General features: G+C 35.2%; 1 protein-coding gene and 1 long non-coding RNA gene across 3 annotated transcripts in view; one reads left to right on the plus strand and one right to left on the minus strand.

Annotated features, from left to right (window-relative positions):
• Positions 1-905: 905 nt before the first annotated feature.
• The window catches only part of LOC149725242 (dynein axonemal heavy chain 6-like), a 48,282-nt gene continuing 25,099 nt past the window's right edge, over positions 906-24,088 (minus strand). For both annotated transcript variants that reach the window (XM_089892325.1, XM_089892324.1), the window contains 50 exons: positions 23,823-23,907; positions 23,471-23,520; positions 22,936-23,116; positions 22,612-22,729; positions 22,079-22,263; positions 21,669-21,802; positions 21,152-21,244; positions 20,787-20,970; positions 20,157-20,321; positions 19,679-19,774; positions 19,245-19,422; positions 18,949-19,031; positions 18,336-18,478; positions 17,703-17,895; positions 17,141-17,329; positions 16,666-16,815; positions 16,253-16,404; positions 15,863-16,042; positions 15,347-15,510; positions 14,926-15,157; positions 14,635-14,770; positions 14,206-14,349; positions 13,669-13,881; positions 13,281-13,394; positions 12,648-12,923; positions 12,316-12,465; positions 11,917-12,072; positions 11,366-11,581; positions 11,112-11,222; positions 10,586-10,767; positions 10,158-10,317; positions 9,669-9,803; positions 9,197-9,455; positions 8,613-8,749; positions 8,120-8,305; positions 7,561-7,847; positions 7,050-7,216; positions 6,449-6,645; positions 5,985-6,101; positions 5,392-5,619; positions 5,045-5,120; positions 4,519-4,679; positions 4,052-4,209; positions 3,549-3,727; positions 3,039-3,223; positions 2,565-2,696; positions 2,158-2,272; positions 1,866-1,996; positions 1,517-1,687; positions 906-1,094 (listed from right to left, as the gene is read on the minus strand). In XM_089892325.1, coding sequence (XP_089748451.1) covers positions 906-1,094; positions 1,517-1,687; positions 1,866-1,996; positions 2,158-2,272; positions 2,565-2,696; positions 3,039-3,223; positions 3,549-3,727; positions 4,052-4,209; positions 4,519-4,679; positions 5,045-5,120; positions 5,392-5,619; positions 5,985-6,101; positions 6,449-6,645; positions 7,050-7,216; positions 7,561-7,847; positions 8,120-8,305; positions 8,613-8,749; positions 9,197-9,455; positions 9,669-9,803; positions 10,158-10,317; positions 10,586-10,767; positions 11,112-11,222; positions 11,366-11,581; positions 11,917-12,072; positions 12,316-12,465; positions 12,648-12,923; positions 13,281-13,394; positions 13,669-13,881; positions 14,206-14,349; positions 14,635-14,770; positions 14,926-15,157; positions 15,347-15,510; positions 15,863-16,042; positions 16,253-16,404; positions 16,666-16,815; positions 17,141-17,329; positions 17,703-17,895; positions 18,336-18,478; positions 18,949-19,031; positions 19,245-19,422; positions 19,679-19,774; positions 20,157-20,321; positions 20,787-20,970; positions 21,152-21,244; positions 21,669-21,802; positions 22,079-22,263; positions 22,612-22,729; positions 22,936-23,116; positions 23,471-23,520; positions 23,823-23,907 — 8,023 coding nt within the window. The remainder of the gene's footprint in view (positions 1,095-1,516; positions 1,688-1,865; positions 1,997-2,157; positions 2,273-2,564; positions 2,697-3,038; positions 3,224-3,548; positions 3,728-4,051; positions 4,210-4,518; positions 4,680-5,044; positions 5,121-5,391; positions 5,620-5,984; positions 6,102-6,448; positions 6,646-7,049; positions 7,217-7,560; positions 7,848-8,119; positions 8,306-8,612; positions 8,750-9,196; positions 9,456-9,668; positions 9,804-10,157; positions 10,318-10,585; positions 10,768-11,111; positions 11,223-11,365; positions 11,582-11,916; positions 12,073-12,315; positions 12,466-12,647; positions 12,924-13,280; positions 13,395-13,668; positions 13,882-14,205; positions 14,350-14,634; positions 14,771-14,925; positions 15,158-15,346; positions 15,511-15,862; positions 16,043-16,252; positions 16,405-16,665; positions 16,816-17,140; positions 17,330-17,702; positions 17,896-18,335; positions 18,479-18,948; positions 19,032-19,244; positions 19,423-19,678; positions 19,775-20,156; positions 20,322-20,786; positions 20,971-21,151; positions 21,245-21,668; positions 21,803-22,078; positions 22,264-22,611; positions 22,730-22,935; positions 23,117-23,470; positions 23,521-23,822; positions 23,908-24,088) is intronic.
• Positions 1,807-4,628, plus strand: LOC149725243 (uncharacterized). The gene is made up of 4 exons (XR_016386492.1): positions 1,807-1,948; positions 2,104-2,281; positions 2,579-2,692; positions 3,379-4,628. It is a non-coding gene; the product is annotated as an uncharacterized LOC149725243 (long non-coding RNA).

Raw genomic sequence — 24,088 nt, forward strand, 5'->3', positions numbered from 1 at the left:
CTGCATAATCCCTATGATTTATCATTGCCCATACCATTATTCACAAATTAGAAGACGAGTAATACCGTATTTACCAGCGGTACACTAGTGTGTTTACTACTATACTACGGAGCATCAAAACGAAACCCAGAGATATCACTTTTGTAACGGTGCCAGGTTACATATTTACTTTGTGACGTTTCACGAGTGTGACGTATATCCTCCGTGACGTAGTACTCTTGGAATTTAAACGTGCTTCATACGAACATTTTTATTTTGTTAAAAAAAAGAAATGATATAATTCAGTGAAACTAAATTAGCAGTCTTGAATCCATAACCAATGGTTAGAAGCAGGCGCACCAACCAATTGTGCTACGGCGCCGGGCAGATAAAATAGCCTACACTGAACTTTACCAGGCGAATTAATTTTAAACTAACTCAGCCTATTTCCTAAACCAGTAGTTCCCAGTTTTAACAACTGTTGTTTTACCGCGTAGTAATGGTTTACACTAAAATCAAATTCTCCTTGCAAATTGAAAAGTTTCTTTCTCCCGTTTGGGAACCACTGTCCCAAACGGGTGAAGAACGAGTGCAGAGATACGCCTGATAAGTCTGTCTGTCTGATAATAGGAACCTAATATAAATCTCTTGGTTTTGAAAACGTAATATATATGTGTTCACAGTATAAAATACATAACAAAAAATTAACGAAGGTAACACAGCGTACAGCTCTAGAAGCTCTAAAACTTAAAAACACTGAAAATTCTATATAGGTAAATTACAGTGCAATGCAACAGAAGGAACAAAATTAAAGTGTCTTCAAATAAAAATGAACTAAACTAAATACCCCCAAAAAATCATACAAAAAATAGTTTAAAAAATCGATACATCTAACCTTTAAAGGTAAGGTCATAAAATACTTAACACTACTGGTCTAGTTGGCACAGTAAAGCTGTTCCTCTAAGTGTCCAGTGGTCTGATGGTTTATCAGACGGTAGATCTACAGCCGTAACAAAATTAGTGGAATGTCCCGTTGAAGACAATGAACCAGCTCGTTTTGACGTGCGGTACAAAGGGCATGAATACATTAATTTTGAAGAAGAATTCTCTGGATGCTAAATATAAAATATAGATGTTAATTAAAGTCTTATATGGTATTGCGTGGTGTATGTTTGGTGTATGTTTTATAAATGAGAAAGTGATCTTATGGCGTTTTTGTTTTAGTGATTTTAAAGGAAAACAAAAAATTGGAGATCCAGTTAGGGCTTGTCGCTGCTACCATTGTGGGCGTGTGTGTCCTTCATACCTAACGGCTCCAGCCCAGTAGTTACTAGTTACTAGTTTGTCATATGATAATGAACAGAACAGAAAGTCATACATATGATAATGAACAGAAAAATAACAATTACCCACAAAATTACATCCATGGAAACTCATAAGCCAGCTCAAGGTGTTTGAAACAGAACAACCGTGTTATAACGACTGTCGATTTCCAGCCATGCAAGGATGAGCAAGTTACATTCATTCATTCATTTACCTGAACTGGAGTAAACACAATCTCAGGCATCCTGAAGTATCTGATGTTGGAGAAAGATTCTTGTATCTTCTTCTCCTCCACGTCCCATCTTCCACTGTCCATGAAGAGACCAAACACTCGAACTCCGTCAGAAAGAGGAGAATCGGTTGTACGGAACGCAACTTCTCTTACCTTGATTTAAATACAACCATTTTAAAGTTAAACCAATAATTACATAACAATAACTTTTATTTGTCTCTTCGAATACAGTAGCATAGATTGTAAAATATTTGAAATGAAAAGTCAGAATATAGTGAGAAAAAATATTTGGTGCACAAAATTAAACAAAAGTTGTTTAAAATTATTTTACCTGCAGTTTCTTATTTATGTCAATTAGATCTTCATGTTCTTCAGTATCCTGTACTTGGAAATTAAACGAAAGAGAATCCACCGGTAACTTATGTTTACGTGCATAGTTTTGCAACACAGCAGTTAGAAACCCTGTAGTGATATAATTAAATGAGAATCTGATGCTTTTTATACAAAAAATTATGTACAGGTTTATGTTTCATATAATATATATATATATAACTTCACCAATTATACAGACTGTAATTGCCCTGCTATGTGAGGATAAATAAGTTACATTCATTCATTCGAACCTTGTGGAAAGAAGAATGCAGATATCCAGTAGCTTGTTGGCTCTTCTTGCTTCTTAACTGCTGCTAAAATTGAACTATCTTGTTTCTTACGATCTTTTGAGACATTTATTCCAATCTGTGAAAGGTTTGTTGGTAAATGGTGTCACTATATATATCTTATGCTCTACTACAGTGGTTAGATCACTAAATCAGAAAATACGGGGTTCATTTGGGCCAGACTTGGCCAAATACTCCAGGTTCAAGGTTTACTGCTGCCACCTGTCAGCATTGCGGGTATATATGTCCTTGGGTGTAATTGCTCCAACCCAGTGGTCACTATGGGTTGTCAATATTTTCAGCCAGGACAAAAATACAAAGCACGCCTTGTTACCTTTCACATAAAATTAAACCTGTAACAATTAATCTACCTTTTCTTGGACAGCACTGACAACTAGACTTGACCAGTTTGAAAAGAATTCAATTCTTTGTAGAAGATCCTCCAACCAGGATCCAAGCAGCTTGCATGATTCATATGACACTGCTTGCCAAGACTCAGGTACCTAGGAGAATCAGTTACACAATGATGTATTTGTTTAAGCCATAACCTCTTACTAGAGATAAAATTAGGCCTTTATAAAGTTTGTAACTGAGTTTAATAAGTGTTTTTACTACTTTTCCATTAAAAGATAGCATTTAGTGTTTATTGCTTCTTTATGATACAATGCAAGCACCATCTCTAACTGAAATTGCCAGTAATATTTGTATCCAGTGATTTCTGTCTAATTTTATCAAAAAAATGGTCAGATCAATTTTTTGAATAAATTCTAAACGATAAATGTATTACTAAAAATCACAAACTTATACACCTACACCCCATGCATTAGTTACAAACATTAACATACCCTCTGCAAGAGCAAAGCGTTGAAAGTTTGTTCCAGTGAATCAGACATGACTATCTCCCCTGATAAAGCTCGACTAAGCGCACGTAGGCTCACGTTAATTGTTCGCAGAAGTCGATTAAAACGATCAATTTCTTGCCTTGCTACAGTAAGTAATGCAGACTGAAGTAGAGGAAGATTGTCTTCATCTATAAATAATGAAATACTTTTACTGTGCTGTGGCAAAACGATTAGTGCGTCTTCCTCTAACCTAAGTTACATTTATTGAATCATTTATTTATTTATATAGATATACAGTTAGTTCAATGGAAAATTAAGTCCATGTCATTTTTTCGCTACTCAGTATTTCAGTGTTGTCAATGGGGTGAAGGACGGAGAGGCGGTCATTTACATGAATGACGTACAAAGTGACCTTGGTGTTGGGGAAATGGGACAACTGTGGTCTCAATCCCAGGTATTCGAGAATGATCTCACCCGCATCAATAAAATAAGCAAAACATTTTATATTTTCACCTTTTCCTTGCTTGCTGAAAAGGTTGGACCAAACGTTGCTCGTTAAAACTTTGGCAAGTGTGAGTTCTTCTTCACGTTCTGCTTCACTTAACGAGTCGTCATGCTCCACTGCTGATGGTAATCGATGAAGCATGTCTTTTGTTATTTCCATGACAACTTGGGTGTCGGTGTATCCTGAACTGTGATTGGTCGAAATAATTAATTAACACGTATATTACTGGGTTTTCCCTTTATTTTAAATGCATGGCCGACAATTTAGAGTTTAAACCATCAGCGGCTCATATAAGAGTTTGGCGCATTCGCACTCCAACCCATATATTAATGGTTCAAGACTGGTTGCTGCTACTGTTAGTTATGGATACATGTTATGGATACATGTGTGTCTTTGGGCAAGACACGTAGCGTCAATTGCTACAATCCAAAACCTATAAGCGAGTGGCAGCTAACCACTGTTTCTTGGTGCTAGATTAAGTTATACGATTTTACATTCTATCTTAACTTACTCTAATACACTTGCTGTAGCAAGTTTTGGTTGAACATCAATAACAATATCAATAAGTTTTGTAGCTTCTGATTCCATGAATGCTTTCTCAGCATTATCATGCATTCCAAATACATCAGGGGGGTCAGATATTGGAAGACCAAGAACATAGCTTCGTATCTGTTTAACGATATATTGTATTTATTGGGTGAAACAGCCATGTATTTTAACTGACATTCTTTACCACACTTTTTATCGCGTGTTTTAACAACTGTTGTTTTGTTGTTGATTCCCTTCTCTTGGTTTGTTAAATAAAAGGACCTTCGCTATTGTTTTTAAAGAGATTTCTTAACTATATATGCAAATTCTCATATATGTGCTTTAGTTCTTACAGTTTTACTTTTTCTTGACCTATATTACATCTTAGACTGGTATAAACAACACTGTTTACATATATTTTAGCTTTATCAAGTATAAAAACTTTCTCACCTGATTGAAAGTTGCATTATGATCTGGTGGTTTGTATATTCCATCTCTAGAATATGTATGACCTTCTATGATTGTTGCATCACAATAAAACTTTGTTAACATGGAAACAAGACATCGTCGATCCCAGTGGTCAGTGACACGACCACCGTATATGACCTCACCTGGGGTGAAAGTTCAAAGGTTACTGTAGGTCAAACTTTGTCGGATGTAGTTACACAGTGATTAGAGTGTCAAGAAGATATTGGTTTCAGGCTTGATGCTGCTACTATTGTATGTGTGCCTATGTGTACGTGGGCAAGACACTTAACTGCAACTGCTCCAATCCAGTGGTCCGTTATGAATTGTTTGAATTGTCAGACATACATGAAAATTCAAATAAAATTTATCACCCACAAATTTACAAATGAGGTAACCCGTAAGCGTAACAATTAACAGAAAACCCGTCTTAGAAGTTATAATGACTATCAGTGCCCGGCCAATCTAGAATTGTTAGTATTTCATTGATTTAAATTATCAAGGAACTGACCAGTTAGATGTCTCAATGCTGACCATGGAACATCGGGTGAATCTCCAAGAAGTTGTTGCAACATTAAAATGGAAACCTTTGATAAATATGGAAATTAGAAATCACTGGACTTTAGTTCTACATAACACAAAAGTAATACTTTCATACGTGATAATCATACCATGGTATATTCCAGGTAAAGTTGGTCTTGAATTTGGACGTTAAAAATGAAATACAACAATTGTTAAAACACACTTACATTAGAAAGATATTTATATTTAATTAGAAAAATGTATGTTTGCTACACCAAGACGACACACAAAATATGATTTGAAGTAAGTTTTGTAACTTTTTGTAAGACACATTACCTCAAGATCAGATGAAGTAAAATCATATGAAAGGTTGAATCCAAGAGTTCCATATTTCTGCCTCTCATGAACCAAAGCATTGAAACAACATAACGCAAATAACAACTTGTTCCAATCCTTGTGCGGTGACCCGTTACTATAGAGGTCAGGGGTCACATCGCTAACCCCTGAGGTTCCGAACGCAAGTTGTAGATGTGATTTGATCCCTCGGGGTGGCTCAACCGCCATCTGCCCAATACATTTGTTAAAGGCATTGAATAAAAATCTGTTGCTCTTAATGGTAGTTGTTATAACACAGATGTTATGTTTCATACATCTCGTGCCAGCTTACCACATAGGAATGAAGCAATGTAACTTGTGTTTGGGAGATTTTTGTTGAATGTATGACTGACAATTAAGACAACATGAGACCACTAGTTTAGAGCAATTTATCTGTTTCTTCTTGAATATTACTTTTTGGTTTTACTAGAATAAAATTAGTTTGAATCATTCAATAAAAAAAGTTCTTAATATCTCATCCTTCAATTGGGAAATATGAGATGGTAGATGGGAGATATATATTTATATAAATTCAGTTATTCTGTTTCTTTTACCTTGAGTCCCTTTTGAAGTATAGGAACAGGAAAACAAGGATCTGGTTTTGAACTCAACCATAATCGAAACTCTGAATCAACTTCTGATGCCCTTGAATTGAGGTCTTCAACAATTGCCTGCAATATCACATAATATTTATCCCTGTGTTTAAGAAGTATTTTTGGATGGTATATAAAAAAACTGGTCAAGCAAATATTGTTAAAAAATAAGAAATTATTGGATTAAATCTGTAACTTTTGTCACAGCACATAAGGATAAAGGGCCTTTTTTAACCTTACATATGAACAGTTAAATATCATGTAAATTAGTGATTCCCAAACTTTTTTGCTCGCATTCCCTTTTAATCTCCTAATTTTTCACAACCTCCCCAGGTTATTAGTATAATATATGTATGCAGTACTTTGTAAGTTTATGACGCGCAGTTTTAGAAGCCCTGCTGTTTTGAGAAACTATTGACATTAACCTGTAATCTTGGCATAAATGATGCAGCGAGGTGACAGTTCTGCAGGAAAACCCATCTCCCTTTTAATATTTGAGCTTTATGAATCAGATCTTCTGCTTTAGGTCCTTGCCCTCTGCCCAATGAAACCATATCCACATGTAGTACGGAACCACGGGTTTCTTTTGCATATCTTAATAACTGGGCGGATGGGTCAGTGCCTGGAATATGTTAACAGAGTATGTGGTTAAAATAGAGAGCGTTTACCTTTGTGTCCAGTATAAATGGCACTGTGGCAGAGTAATTGGTATTATTTTTTACTCATAATATGTAAACATTGTTATTAATAAGAACAAAGCATATGTATTTTGTTACTTCTGCTACCCGGCCTAATATGAATGAATCTTGAGTGGCACATCTCATATAAAAACGTTTTTAAAATCTTGCCTAGTTGCAGAAAAAACATGGAAAACGTTTTTTTAAGATTCATTCAAATTAAGCCAGGTAGCAGAAGTAACAGAATAAATATGCTTTGTTTCTATTAATTACAACGTTAACATATTATATTTGAAAATTAATAACAATAAATTCTTAAAATGCCATTTGTTTCAAAACATTTCATCACCTGGCGAAAGAACAAATATAAGTGGTATAGTTGATTCGGATTGTTTGTAAATCTCTGCGAGGTCAAGACTTTCGCTAACAACGAACGTTTCACCCATCTCTTCAAGCACCAGCGCACGCACAGACGGAAGAAGACAATCAGGTCGCAAAACTTTAATAAGAACCAATCTGAAAGAATTCGTTATCACGAATGTTACTTTGTGGGAGATTATTTATTTTTTTGGTTTTTCTTTTTCAGTATGTATGGCTGATAATTTAGACAACCCATTAGTGACCACTGGGTTGGAGCAATTGGCGTTAAGTGTCTTGCCCGAGGACACATACACCCACAACACTAGCAGGGATAAGAAAATGTAACTTATTTATCCTTGTATGCCAGGGCAACCACAGTCATTATAACATAGATGGACATAGATTATATAACATAGATTATAACATAGTCTGTTATACACACCTAATTTTTCGATAAAAAATGATGATAAGTTATGTAAAAAGTATGACGTGATAGAAACCTTCCAAATGTTGTCAGATTTGTCCAATCGAAAACTGCATTGTCATCCAATTTTTCACGAGTCGCCATCAATTGATACGGATCAGGATGACTTTGGAAAATCTTCCATTGTGACTCAGCATTTATCATGGATGAGCAAAGAGAATAGAACGAGGGAATTTTAAGCGAAATATATTGGCATTGCCGCCACATATCGACTGTCACCCACTCAAATGGGGTAAGTGGGATTTCCCCTAAACCAGCATCAGCTTCCAGTCTCTCCATTGGTGACAAACCATTATGTTTATCCTGTAGAAATATAATCCGAATTTTTATATAATACATGATGATACATGATACTGAATATTTAAAGATAGGTTTAATTCGACACGAGGTGTATAAAACAGAACACACGTGTTATAATGACTGTTGTTTCCAGCCAAGCAAGAATAAACAAGTTACATACGTAATGACTCGTAAGCTCATACACGAGGTGTATGAAACAAAACACCTGTGTTATAACGTGGGTCATTTTCCTGTGCATGCGCAGGTAAATAATTTACATTCATTCACCCACATACCAATATTTCATCATCTGTCATGCTCGCTAGCGCCCTAGTGTGGAGAAATATATTCCAATGTTGTTCGGTAAGTTGACCAAGCTCACGCCATTTATCCCCATATTTAGCATTGTTACGCATGATTGCACAAGCCAATAGGAATGAAAATACAATCTTATGCTCGGCAAACAAACTGTATGAGACCACCTAGAAAAAAGGGAAATATAGAATTAATAAACATTTGTAAACTGATATTTCATTTACAGAATGTTAAAAACATAAGTGTTTTGAGATTTCCTGTCTTTTCATAATTATAACAATTATAAGATTTAAAAAAAAAAAGTTTTTATATTGGTAAGAAATGGTATTTTTTAAAGAAAGTATTTTAACTGGGTCTAAAACAAATTTCTGTCCTACACTTTTTTAAAACATTTTTTAAAGGATGGTATAGCATTAATCCACAATTTAGTATTACATTACTTCGTATACAGCATTACAACACGTATGGCGTTACCTTGTATACACCTTGAGTTAGCACGTCAACCATCTTGTGCAACAATTTAAAGAAATCTTCCTCCTCTTCTACTTGTGATATGTTTCCACTTGAAACTCTACTGCTGGATGTTGATGCACATTCTTTACGAGCTTCAACTGTTTAACATTGAGTTAAAACTATATTATGTACATAAGGTACCATGGCATAGTGGTTAGGGAGAAGTTATCCCAGAGGATTTTGATTCGAGGCTTGATGCTGCTACCATTGTGGGTGTAAACTAGAGGATAAAAGTTTTGAGGTTCAATATTTACCTGAATTCCAGGTTTTCTCACAGACTATGCCATAACAACTTAGGCCTACCTATGATATTTAAATTTACACAACACACACCTATAAAAGTACAACACACACATATAAGAATACAACACACACATATAAGAATACAACATACACATATAAGAATACAACACACACATATAAGAGTACAACACGCACATATAAGAGTACAACACGCACATATAAGAATACAACACACACATATAAGAGTACAACACACACATATAAGAATACAACACACACATATAACAATACAACATACTTACCTATGCATAGAATAAACTTATCGGAAAACCACTGCAATGAGAATTGATACATCGGGTTCAAAACTTCCAGGTCAGCGACAACAAAATATAACACAGCTCCCCTAGTGGCCACTGGCATATAGCGCCCCCTAGCAGCTTCTGTTCTTTGCTCATTTTCCTCGGATAATTTAAGACGAGACATGACCTCAGCTGAAGTGAGTTTACTTTGTTTAAGCGTCCCGATCAAATCTTCATCATCAAGTATATGACCTTCCTGATTCTATTAGGAAAGAAAAACCATCTCAGTGTCAAAGGCGTAACATTAAGGGTGTCCAGAGTGATAAATCACCCCAACTTTTAAAACATGGGTAACCTCATATGTTTTAGCATTAGTCTAAACAGCTTTTACTCGTGCAGCCAATTGTTTTGTAAAAAAAAATGAAAAACTTCTTGTAAAATTCTTGTAAAAAAACTGATACAAATTATTAAATACCTCAAGCAGCATGAGTGCCTTGTCTTCAAGTTCTTGTAGTAGTTGCATATCCCTTGCTATGTTGCCCAACAACTCACCACGCTGGGCTTCCAACTGTGGCCTCTCATGTGTGACAACACTTGATAATAATTGTCCCTGTGTATAAATAATGTAACTTGTTTTATTCTTGCATGGTGGGGTAACAAAGCCATTAAAATATGAGTTTCTGTTTTACACACCTTATGCCCGCTTACTAGTTACAAACAACATTGTGTATCTTGTTTTTGTATGCTTGATAATTTAGAAAACTTATAAGGGACCACTAGGCCAATGGCTATAAAGTTTTTAACCAAAATACCTCTTCACCATAACAGTAGCAGCGCCAAGCCTCGAACCCGTATCCTCTGCTCAGAGGAAGGGGTTTAACCCCCACAGGTTAATTTAGGAATTCAATATTTGAGGCAATATCATAAAAACTCCAAACCCAATAAATAATTAAGCACACTGTACCTGTAAGCCCTCGAATGTGATAGTGAAGTTCACAACAGTTACAGAAATACACACAGCTGGTAAGAAATGTGGATTTGCTTTGCTGGTTGCCATGTATAACTTAAAATTGTCATTGTAACTTATTTCTGTCCCACCAATGGTTATGTAATCGTGGCCAGCTCTGTGGGATATGGGAAGAAATTGTATATTTAAATATTGAATGTAAGGTGGTTTACTCTTACATGGGGGGACAAGACAGTTGTTATAACAAGGGTGTTCTGTTTTATACAACTCGTGCCCGCTTATGAGTTACCACATATTAATCTTTGTAGGTGTGATTTCAGTTTGGCTGACAATTTGGACAACTTATTAGTGACCACTAGGTTGGAGCAGTTGTAGTTACTTGTCTTGCTCAAGGCCTCATACATCCACAATGGTAGTAACCTTACCTATGTGTAAGCTCCATTTGAAGTACCGGTTTCAACTCAGGGTCCAGTGTTTCCGATAAATCGCATAACAGCAGTGTTTCACCAACACGAATCGCGTTTTCAACAAGTTTCATGTAATTTGAGTCACCAGCGTAAACTACTCGCAAATTTTCCTTTTCCATTTTCTTAATCCAATTAGTTGCCTGAACACAAAGTTATATGCATTATGTTGTCTTTAAGTAATGAGCCAACTTTGGGCTACAATTTCCGCATGGTTTGCACAAACAATTACGATAGTAAAAATTGAAAAAATATTTAAATTAGAAAGACAGGATACAGCAACAAAACAATAGTTGTTAAACAGGCTTACAGTTAAAACATTACATCTCGTTGGGAGAAAGAAGCGTGGTCGCTACACTTAGCTGACAAACAACAAGCCATTCATGTTTAATTATTTCCAAGAAACATCTAACATAAGCAAAATTTTGTGTAAAGACACGACTGGTGTAATGAAAATGTGTTCCTTTATCAGAACAAGTATATTTACCTGTCCTTGTGGATCAACTATAAGTGGCCATCTTCGTGCAGCTTCAATAATCACAGCGTTCTCTGTGGAATGAACATCACGTGGCAGGTCTTGTGTATACCATGTTCGTACCTGGATAAGTAAATTAAAAATATTAAAACCCTAAAAATATCTAATGAAAATAGGTCTTGCCAAGCCTTAAGCAAAACATTTAATGTTTTTAATTAAAAATAATTTTAAAAACAAACAAAATAGTTTTGGTATTTTTTAATTACCTTATTATTATCTGCCATAAGACGAATCATGTCATAATTCTGTGATGTCACAATGCCTGCTGTGCTACATGAATTAACCCATTGTGAAGTCAGATCATGTCTGTATGATCTAATAAAGGGGCCAAGATAAGCAACTGAAGCAGCAGATACAACTGTATCACCAATTAATCCACCAAGTTTCTTGTTCAATATATCAACAGATTCATTCCATCGACCCTATGATATAAATAAACTTTTATAAAGAAATAAAAAAGGTTATTTTTAACAACTCTTTGATAAAAACTTTTATATTTATATATAAAAAAAGGACACACTCGCCCACAACAGCAGCAGCGACAAGCCTTGAACCGGAAGCTATCGGGGGTGGGCACACTAACCAACTGTGCCGCAGCGCCGGGGATTATAGTGTGAAATATAAATTGCAATCGCAATGTAAAAAAAACTCACAATATTAAAAAAATCTTTCCCCTTTTAAAAACTTTTTAAAATGATAATCTTAGTTATTTTAATAATAAATATGATAAACAGTTGACAATGTATTTGTATCATACCTCTTCATCAGCCAAAGCATGTATAAGTACAGCAGCTCTCTCCAATCTCTTCCCTGTTAATACTCGACGCCTCTTTAGCCCCTCCTGCTGGACAACACTGTCCTCATATTTAGCACTGAGTTGGTTAAGATGATCTTCTATCTTCTTTAAACTTGCCTGGGGGGAAATAGACAGTTTATGAGTTATTGTATGGATGATATTTATTTTATCCTGGCATGACAGTACATTGACAGTCCTTATAACATGGGGATGTCTTGTTTCATACAGCTTTTTGTAATCACTGGGTTGAAGAAATGTCTGTTAAAAGTCTCCTTGAACAAAACAGAATGCTAACTCTTGTAAGGATAAGAAAATACAAAAAAAATGGCAAAATACAATTTTAAAACGTATGAATCGAACCTGTTTTTGCTTAAGATTTTCCTGTGCAACTTGTAATGCCTCCCTTGCTTCTCTCACCCTTCTTTGTTTAGGTTCCACCATCCTCTGTACATCATTATAATGTTGTAGAGCAAGCACCCACATGCACATGCTTCTACATGCAGAAGATACCTGGAATATAGATGAATATAAAATTAGCAAAATTTTTACTTGAAATTTTTAATAAATATATGTGGTAACGTGTGTGTATAACCCTTTGATTCCAATAACAAAGGTGAAACTAAATTCACATAGCAAAAACATAATTATAGATACAGAATACTCTTAAAATCAATTGTATAAGACATATCTACCTCTCCCACTCTGTCTGGAGTAAAATCAGGGTTTCTTGTGATTTTCCGAACTTTTGCGAAAGTCTTGTCAGGAATTGCGTCTCTGTCAATTTGTACGAGTGTCTTTAAGAACAGAGGGTCAGACATGAGGTGTTTGGCATTATGCCAGTCAGCTTTGGTTTGTAATAGAACACACACTGCGTTCATTACGGTGAGCACAAGTTGTGGAGGGTTCTGGTAAACACGCAACTCAGCGATGTCAGATTTATCCAAGGAGTCGAGCGCTTGTACTGCTTCCTATGGAAATGTGAACGCATCAGTAATGAATGTAACTTATTTATTTTTAAGTAAAAAAGGGGAACAACAATACAGGTGTGCTGTTTCATACATATTGTATCGGCCTCAAGTTATTATGTATGTTACTTTGTGGGTGATTATTTTTTAAATTATTTTGTTTTTTATGTACGACTGACAATTAGGATAAATCGTATTGGTCTTAGCAATAATTAGGCTAAACAATGAACTATATGCCATACATAAACATTTACGCCCAGAAGCCTTAATTTTTAAGCCACAGTATAAAACATTGATGGCGCATCATTAAATTAATATTCAATTTTTTGTTTGTAAAAAAATTCTGACAAATATAAATACCTGCAGAGCAGGAAGTACAGCTTGTAGATCAAGAGTGGCTTGTTGGGCAAAATCTTGAACAAGTTGAGTTTCGTTTCGCATTGTTAGTTCTTCATGCCTGACTAACTCACGAACCTGGGGTGGAAACAATAAAATATAAAATACACTAAATACAAATAATACTGAGTATATAAAGGACAAATAAATTTTCAAACAATAACTTTAAAAATATTTAAATATGTCTCCTTGAAAAAAAGAAGTAAGAATTTTACAAAAAGTTTTTAAATGTTTTTCTTTTATTTACAGCTAATTTTTTTTAAGTTGCATCTTGAGATAAATTAGAAACTATTTTGGACAGTATAAAAAAAAGTTTTTTGAAATTTTCAAATTAAAACAGTAAAATAGAAACCTCATTAACAGCTTGCGTGTCTTTCTTGAGTTGGGCCATCAATCTCTCAGTATCTTGCGCTTTTGCTTCAATCTTTGGGCCGAGACCGATCAGTTCTTCCCTCATTATGCTCACCATTGATTTTGCTTCTGCAAGTTTTCTAAGACCGGTATGTAAGCGTCGCAAACTACGATGAAAATCTTGTTTGTTCTTTGCAAGCATTTTCGTGAACAACTGAAACACAATTGAAATCTTAGTGAATAAATGTAACTTAATTATGCAGATTTGACACAAACCACAATGGTAGCAACATGAAGCCTCAAATCCAATATACTCTGGTTTAAATGAAGATGTGATAACTACTTTGCCGTGACACTTTTTAACAATTCTTACAACTTTTTAGAAGAAGAAAAACTACATTATATAAAAACAGAACATCAAATAATAACGACTATCATTGTCCCCCATGCGAGGATAAATAATTTACATTCAGTCATTTACTGATTCATAGCTATATGTAAACGGTGTTTTTTTAATATTTAGATTATAAGTTCTCACCTGTACAAATTCAAGATAAGTAGTTGGAGTAATGTAATACCTTCTTCTCATCTCGTCCCATAACTTCTGCCCTGCTTGTGTTGCACTGAAATGGATTCGGACGCAAACTGAGGCAATCTTTTCCGCGGTAATAGAACTTTGGGCCTGTAATCAAATGGTGTTTAAGAACCTAATGTGACTTACTTTATCTCACTATGGCTGGAAAACGACAGTCGTTATTATACAGATGTTTTACTTCATACACCTTGTGTCAGCTTATGAGTTACCAAGTACATAATTTTGAGGGTGTTTTTTTATGTATAGCTAGCAATTTAGACAATCCATTAGTGACTACTGGGTTGTAGCAATTGCCGTTAAGTGTCTTGCCCAAGGACAAATGCCCACACAATAATAGCAGCGACAATCCTTGAATAATTGCAAAATAATGACCTCTTGTGAAGAAACACTTTCATTTTCATCAATACTTCCCCCACTGCTACCATTATCCTTCTGCACGTCAATGTTTTCACGCGAAAAATAAGCGCAAGCTACACTCATAAGTGCTTCTTCTGGCCATCTGTCATACCTGCATAATAGTTTGAGTTAGTTTTAATCATTTCTGCTTCCAAGTGTAAATGAATGTAACAGGCTTTATTCTCCTAAAGCAGGAAAAGTGGTTAACAAAAATGACAGTCGTTATTCGTTATAACATGGATGTTATTACGTTCAATACAAACTCACCAGTCAATAGTGCAGCAATTAACGAGCGCCGGATGTGTCCGACATCTTCTTCTAAAACTTCCTCCAGCGGGACTCGTAGCAAGAGTAATATGAAGGTTGTGTGCGACTCTGCTGCGGAAGAAATTGAGCATCGCGACACGAGAGTCCGGGACATCATTAGCGATGGCAGCTTGTTTAACTTCCATAACAATCCCATCTAATTCATCTTGGTCGAATAACTCGGCATCTTCACCTAGTTGAATGATCGAAATTTGCTTTATCTTCGCGTGGCCAGAAAACGACAGTCAATATAACACAGATGTTCTGTTTTATACACTTTGTGCCAACTTACGAATTACCACTTATAAATTTTTGTGGGTGTGATTTTTCTGCCAAATCTTTTGTTTACAGTTAGAGTAAAATCAGTACATTGAATTAACACCTGTGTTTAGAATGCAGTTTATATCTTCCAGGAAAGCTTCACTAACTAAGTCAGCATCCGTCAGAAGTAAAACGGTTGGTTTGTTTGAAATTCCACATATTCGGAAAACTTTTTTCAATTCATCTCTGAAGTCAACCAGTGAGTAACCTCTCACAATTGATAAACTGTAATGTATGAATAAATGTAACTAATTTTATCCTTGCATGGCCGATGCAGAGACAGTCTTTATAACACAAGTGTTCTGTTTCATACACCTCATGCTCCCTTACAAGTTACTATGTATGTTACTTTGGTCATAATTATTTCCTTTTTTTTATTATGCATTTAGACAATTCATAGAGTCACTTGGTTGGAGTGATTGCCATTAAGTTTCTTGTCCAAGGACACACACTACCTCACCTTAACATATTAAATGTCTATACAATAAACTACTTCATTTCGCCAAATCAATGTAAATGACTTTTGCCAAAAATTGCCAAAAAAGTGAATAAAGATAAAGATACAAACTAAAGATACCTGTAGACTTGGCAACCAGCTATTCTTGCTGCCAACTTGCAAGTTGTAACTTTACCAGTTCCATCAATACCGACCAACAACAGGTGAGTACCAGGTTGTCTAAATACTCTGGCTGCTCGTACTACATGGTCAATTGCTGCTTCAAAGAATATCAAAGGTGGACTGCTTGAAAGACTTGTACTGTTGGGATGATTGAATATTGGTTACATGTACAGATGCATATGAATGTATGTAACTTATTTATCCATGTTTGCCAGGGCATTGTTATTGTTTATAACACAGATGTTCTGTCTCATACACCTTGTGCCAGCTTACAAGTTACCGCATATGTAAATTTGTCAGTAATGATTACTGATTCTCATATAGTATTTGTTTAATATGAATATATACCTGATTCTCATATAGTATTCCTCTAGTAGAGTAGAGAGCATGTTATATGATGGAAGTTGTCGGTAAACTCTGTTTGCTGACGGTACATTCATATCAAGGAAATCTCCAAATATAATTGGTTTGTTTTGTAAAGTTTCCAAGGGTATGGTTATCTGTAAATGCATTACTTGTGATGTGCTTGATTTTTCCTCACGCAGCCAAGCGACAGTCGTGTTGCAGTTTTTAAACATAGAAGTTTGCGTAGGAAAAGATGTAGAATTTTTACATATTATTTTAAGGATTATAAAGCACATTTTTGTTGCATTGTAACTATACAGGTGAGATTCTACAGCGAGGCACACCAGAGAACTGGGATTTTGGCAACAATTGGCCCTTTACCCCAAACAGGTAGTTAATTAAACTGAATATTTTACCTTGAAATAATTATGTAGGTCGTCAGATAGGAATTGGTAAAACGTTGATCGATCGTTGCTGTCTGTGAGTCGATCATGAAACACACGAGTAGCTTCATGAGCAAATAGATGAGCAATTGTTTCACGTGATACTATCACGGACTCATCAGCCTGAAGAATATTTTGGGGTAAGAAACAGGTATTTGTCTATACTTACAGTATGTTTTATTGAGTGTCATTTTTTATTGTTAATTACTGTCTTTTTTGTTGTTTTATTATTATAATATAAAAAACACACACAAAATGTGTAAACACGGCATGAGGTGTATGGAATGAAACAACTGTGTTAAAACTAGATTGTGGCCAGTTTCATATGAATTATAACAGCTATTTGTTGCCAATCACCTGTCAATCTAGTACCATGAACCCATAACCTCTGGGTTAGAGGCAGCTGTGCTAACCACTGCCCTCCAGTGCCAGAATTTTTACACATTACCTGCAGTACACCCTTGATAACATCAGAAAGATCCCGTAGATTGAAAGTGTAATGTGACTTGTCAGGAGTTGGCAGCATAGCATTACACATCTTATAATAAACAGCTATACTGGCATTTACAACTTGTGGGCAACACTCCTTCACTTCTGGCATGAAATCTCGATTTTCAAAGAAATGACCGAGTTGTACCTATAAAGCACAAATATATAAAGGGTCTCATTTATCAAAAGTAACAAAACAATTGATTGCAAAACTTGTGTATAAACAAGTATTTCCCACTTTATATAGGTTTTGATTTGAGAAATACTTGGACAAAAGTTCATTTTCCGACCTAAAAAGTATTTATTATCATTAGTAAAATTAGGAACTGCATACTTTATAAATAAGTTGTAGTTTGAGTAGCGTTTAAATAAAAATAAATTTCCTAGCTTAAAAACACACATATTATAACGTCCCAAAAGTTTTTGTATTTTTATTATTATTTATTGAATTAAACCTTTATTATTGTACTGTAATAAAAACATAGTTGTGATAACTAGTAATAAATCAAAGCAGATCTTACTTTATAAATATGTTGCAATGATTTAGTGGATGGTTGGGGGATCGCAAACACCGAGAAATGTTTAAGAAGTCGCGAACTGATGAGACTTCTTCCTCCACCGGGTGGCGCAGCCGTGGCAGCCAATGTTACGTCAACAACTCCTTTCCATGTCAGTTTCTTCACATCATAAAACCCACCAAGATCAATGAATTGACTGAAATATAAAGGAATGTAAGTTATTTCTTTGTTTGGTAGGGTAACTACAATACGAATCAACGAAACTTGTTTATTCTAGGAAGGTAAGAAAATGGCAGTCGTTATAACATGAGTTCTGTTTAATTAGCCAAATGGCGCTTATGCGTTACCACGCATATAACTTTGTTAGTGATTATTTTTTAGGTGATTTTGACAATTTATACAACCCATAAGAGGCCACTGGGTTGGAGCAATGTCTGTTAAATGTCCTACACACCTACAGTATTAGTGTCCTGCTACCATTGTAGACATATATGTCAGCCATATAGAAAGTAACATATACATGGTAACTTGTAAGTGTGCACAAGGTGTATGGATGAGAACATTTGTGGTATAACTTGCACACAAAGATAAGGCAAGTCACTTTTCACATTCATCATATAATTAAGTTATATTTACCGTATTAGTTCCAGAGGAGGTTGAGAGCCATGTTTATCACTGGCTGGCATGTTGAGATCATTTACAAAAGCAATGCATTTCTTGCCCCTTGGTGGTCCGACTGAATCACGTGAACGTTTCACCAGTTTGTTTAGCATTTGTGCCTGATGATAATTTCATATGAATTATAAAAGTTAGTGTGGAAAGATATATATTGTTAAAAACATAAGATATAGCACAGAAAAGTATTATTACAGTGGATCTGTATAATCTATACAGCATATCATTTAAAAGCCATAAAACACTGTTTCCCAATAGCTATAACCATTTGCTATAATGGTGTTTCTGTAGTTGCGAGACACATCAAACCCCCGACTGCATCTAAATTAACTTAGTTCCCAAGAACCTTAACCTTAACACTTATATCAGGATGAGCAAATCTCTTTTGCAAACAAACACAAATTGTTTTCTGTATCATACATGGGCCAGACAAGATACAGACAACAGTGTTGCAAAAATAAGTTGGGAAAATTGACCACTTGCAGATCAGGAATAAAGAAGTTTTAGCCAAATTTTGCTTGTAAGTTGTAGGTTTTTACCAACTGAATTCTAGCATAATATTAGATATACTTACTTGACACTGAGATGGCTGGGTCAATGCACTGAATTGAATTGTGTTTATCAAAAGGTCACCAGTTTGTGCTTTAGAGGCGGCAACTTGAAAGTAAAATATATATATTAATAAACAATTTAAAAAATCAATAAGACCACTAGGTTGGAGCAATCGCCGTTAAGTGTCTTTTCCAAGGACACATACGACCACAATAGTAGCAGCGTTAAGCCTTGAACCACTTACCTCTGTGTTAGAAGCACTATACACCACCTTTACTAACAAAATTGAAATCTGTATTTAAATCAAATTAAAAAAACCTGGTTGTCCAATCGTATCGCTGATATCAATGGGAGCTTCTGATTGGTTTAGAATTCCAAGATTGGCAATGTTTTGTAAAATGGCCGATGTTTTCTCGTTGTATCGAAAAACGTCGCCGAGAATCGTCCCAGCGTCTGTCCCACTACCCCCTACTGCTGTTAACTTGGATAGAATGTTCTGGGAACATAAGAGATTGGAAGAAGTGACTAATATTGGACATAGCAACATAATAAAAGAATAAGCCATATATAGTACTGTGTATCCTGTATGGGCGAGCTTCTACATTATTATACGTCTTTTATATTGTTAACTTGGACAGAATGTTCTGGAATATTAGATATAAATGTCAGATAAGTGAACTCATTTATGTATGCTCCACCTCAATTAGTTATATCCATTATGAACCAGGAACAGTGGTAACATATTAAACTACCTGAATTAAAGCAGTTTTGCCAACTCCACTGTCACCAGTGAGCAAGACAGGGAACTTGTTGAGCAGAAGAATTGCCGATAAGAAAGAATATCGGATCTGGTGGAAAAGCAAAAAAAAATTGTAAAAAATTTTTTTTTACCAGACAAGATATTTAACATACATAACCTCATTTGCTGTTTATATCTTGGAATACAGTATTAATGAAGATCAGGTTAATTATTACAAAGAGAAGGGAATAGGCAACAGAACAACAGTCATTATACACACGCTGAGGGTAAAAACTAGTAAAATAGTGATATAAAACATAGTAGAATTTTATAATGCATTATTCAAAGTAACAGCAAAAGCAGAGAAGCATTTACTTTTCATACTGTGTCATTGGTTAAAAATAAAAGTTTTATTGGAGCAATTTACTTATATATTATGTTATTTCAGCTGGCAACAACTTCGCTATACAAAACCAATTACATTTCCCTACCGTGTCATTAGTTGGCACCAGTGCAGCATTTGAATCTGCTGCGGCAGATTTTCGTTGATCCGAAACTAATGCCCGATTATTCCCAACCAGTGTGTACGTAAGACCTCGCTCAATTAATGTTCGAGTTGCGGGGACTAATTCATCCCATGGAACAAAACGACCCGACTGTGATGTAAAAATATCAAGGTAACAAAACACACCATAGCCCAGTGATTAGCCTTGAATCTAACTTATAGGTTATGGGTTCAAGGCTTGACACGGCTACCATTGTAGTCGTATGTGTCTTTGGCCAAGACAATTAATGGCAATTTCTCCGATCAGTGGTCATTAATGGCAAATAAGTTGTTTAAAATGTCGAACAGAAAAAACAGTTTCCCTGTCTTGCACAAGGACACATATGCCTATCAGCACCAGTATTAAGCATTGGACCCAGTATTCTACAGTTATGATACAAGCGCCTGACAACCCAGCTATTGTACAATGTATATAGCCTCATACAAATTACAAATTCACCATCCTATTCTATGTGGGTGAGGTCCCGGGGGGTTGGCACTCTATGGGTCCTAGGATTTAGGCCAGGATTGGCCCATTACCCCACAGGACCAAACAAACCATATCATCACAACCCACCTGCAAATCCACAAAGTATGAGAATATAGATCGACTACCAGATGGGAATGTCACTCCTAATTGATTCTCCTTCTCAAATATATCGTGCACTAATTGATCAAAGTCGTAACTCATGTTTATTAATGTCTCATCTCGGCCAATCACGGTGCTGCTAATTAAAGTGTCTTCTTCTTGGTCATCTTCTCTGTAAATTAGAAAAAGTATTTACAAAACTTTAAAAAAACATATATAAAATTTTCTAAAATTTCTAAAAAAAGTATAGAATTTCGTAAAATATATAAAATAAAAAAATATATATAAAATTGCTGTTTCCGTCAGTTAATTTAGGTTGTATACTTTAAAAACAATCTCTTAACTTCACCCACCTGTTAAGGACCCCACCAATACTCCATGTGAAAGCAAATACAAACAAACGTCCAAGAATAAAAGAAAGACGGTCCGGGTAAACCTCCATGTACCTAAATATCAACTTATTCAACAAATGTTACATTGATATATTCATGTCGCTTTAAACCAGAAGAAATGAGAATCAGGCCATATTTCTAATACCTTAATTAAATTCGGCATAAAGAAACGAATCTTTGTAATTGTAAAAGCAAAGTACTAGAATATACCACCAAAAATTTGATCGAAGTAATGTACTGGTGTACAGGTGATAAAATGAAAGATTCTATTGTTTCTTTTTCAAAGACTGACGATTCCATTTAGGTGAAATCTCTTTTATAATATAATACAATTTGCTGGACTTGAGTTTTGTCTGTTATGGATTTGGAAGCATCAAGTTCTGACTGTGTTTTTTACACACAAATTTATATATGAGCACCAGATCAGGGTCAGATTCACGGGATTTATTACAGTTAATAAAAATGGTTGAAAATTTACCATTTTGGTTTAGCTTCTTGTGCAGATGAGTTGACAAGGTTACTAAGTGTAGCTGCAGCAGTTCGCTTGTCTTGTTTGCTTCGTGACTTCAAGGTTGGAGTTTTCATTGAGTTTTCAACATCAGGTGTTTCCACCTATTAATAGTGGGGGTTTTGTTAATTTTCATTGTCTCCGTGTTATGTGTTTTATGCAGAAATAAGTTAAAAATTACATCTTAAATATACATCTTAGATTCCATAATTACAAAAGTGCGGTTTCTTACATGTGCTAAACAGTAAAAAAAAACACCTAATCTATGGCAGAAGAAACCGGAAGTTATCTAGCAGATTACAATGGCGTTAACAAGCCTTAATATTTAATTCTTTAATAGCATAAGTATAATGCCACTGTGAATTTCTAGGTCTAACTACCAGGTCAGGTTCTCCAAATCCGCCATTTTTTTCCATAAACAAAATAAGAACTTGTAATATTCTGCACAGAGTTTGAACGACAGATAAATGAGGAACAGGAATGTGTTGAAGCTTCAATCTTTTATCCAATAATTGTAATCCTGTCTCTACACTCAATGTGAACAGTTGCAATAAATGGTCACGACCTGGTGAATGAATGCAACTTGTTTATTCTCGCACTGTGGGGCAAAGCCAGTGGTTATAACATGGGTGCTCTGTTTCATACACCTCGTGCCTGCTTATGACTTACCCCGTATATAACTTTATGGGTGAATAGGTTTGTAAAACGGTAACACAATTACATGGCTGTCTATATTTGATACACCTCATGTTAGCTGATTCTCATGACTAATAACTCAGACAGTCAGTGGGTGAAGTCCTACAATGTAGCATTCTGAGGACGTGAGATTTAGGCAAGAATTGGCTAATTACTTTTACATCGAGGGTGCTACAACCCATTAGTGACCACTGGGTTTGGAGCATATGATACTTACCACTTTGTGGTAAACTTTTTGGCAATCGTTTAATCCATGACTTTACAAATGGTTTCCATCCAAGTTTAACCGGGTCCATGTACACCATTGCACATCTGCTTATAGTTGCTGGGCTTGCCTGTATATGAAGCGCATTAATGTAATAACTATATACAAACATCTATGTGTTTAAACATGTTAACTTATTAAAAGTTATAACCCAGGTGCTCTCTGTCATAGACCTCTTGCCAGGTTACGAGTAACCATGTGTATTAATTTGTAGCTAATTATTTGTTTTTGTATGGCTGATAACTTGGACAACCCATTATGAATTTATCAATATACCTGAGTGAGTGTATCGACTTCAAACATAATCCTCATATTATCTGGCATGTTGATTCTTTCTCCATTAGCCAAACATAATGTCTTTGTATCATCAAGTGTTGTGTTAAGGTTTTCCACCCACGCAGTATCTACTGGACCATCCAAGACAACCCAACGCCATTCAAACTCTGTCTCATCAGATCTGTGGTGTGGTGGCGGGATACAAGTTGAGTTTACATTAAATGTTGCTAAATTTAAATTGAAAGAATGATATTTTATTAACAGTTGTTGAATTTACATAAAATGGATGAAACTTATTTATTCCCGAAAAAAAATTTGGCGTTTGTTTTGTGATCTTAAAGAACCTATGTTTTGTCGCCATACAGCGAGACACAATCAGAGTTTGTTATTAAGTGTCTTGTCCAAGGACACATCTGCATACACCTCGTGCCCGCTTATAAGTTAATTATAATTGGATTAAAAATAAATTGATTTCATCCTTGCACTTTAGATGACATTGCTTTGGGAAATGTTTGTACAAAAGTCCAAAACTTACTTAGTGGATGACAGGTCCGACATCATGCTTGCTGGAGTATCTCTGCTTGTCTGTATGAAACAATGCAACTTTTATACATTTTACCACAAGGTAAAAGTATATGTAACAATTATATAGTGTATTCATGTGACTAGTGACGGTGATTATATTAACTAAGTTCTTATTTGAAGTGATAAACTAACTTCAGAGCATAAGTTACACATACTGGGTGTTCGGGTAATGGGCCAATTTCTGCCTAGATCTCCAACTTCCTGGTTGTGCCTCATTGCTGGACCTCACCCATATAGAATAGAGTTTGAATTAAACATAAAAATAGGAGAAAATTATTTTTATCATATCATAGCTAAATTACCACAGATTCTTGGAATGAAACCGATGTTTTAGGTCGAGGTTGGTTTCCACCATGGTATTCACTGCTGGATAACTCTTTGGAATATCTAAAAAATACATTACAAATAAAATATATATAAAATATAAACAAAGCCATGATTAATAGAGCAATTTTATCACAAATGACACTAGTTTGCTACGAAAAATCAAAATCAATTACCCTACAATGCAACAAATTTAACTATAAAACCTGTGTAGGACTTTCATAACTTTTAATTTCATTGGCAT

This window comes from Ciona robusta, chromosome 14 (genome assembly GCF_009617815.1).
Source record: "Ciona robusta chromosome 14, ASM961781v2".
Classification (NCBI taxonomy): domain Eukaryota; kingdom Metazoa; phylum Chordata; class Ascidiacea; order Phlebobranchia; family Cionidae; genus Ciona; species Ciona robusta.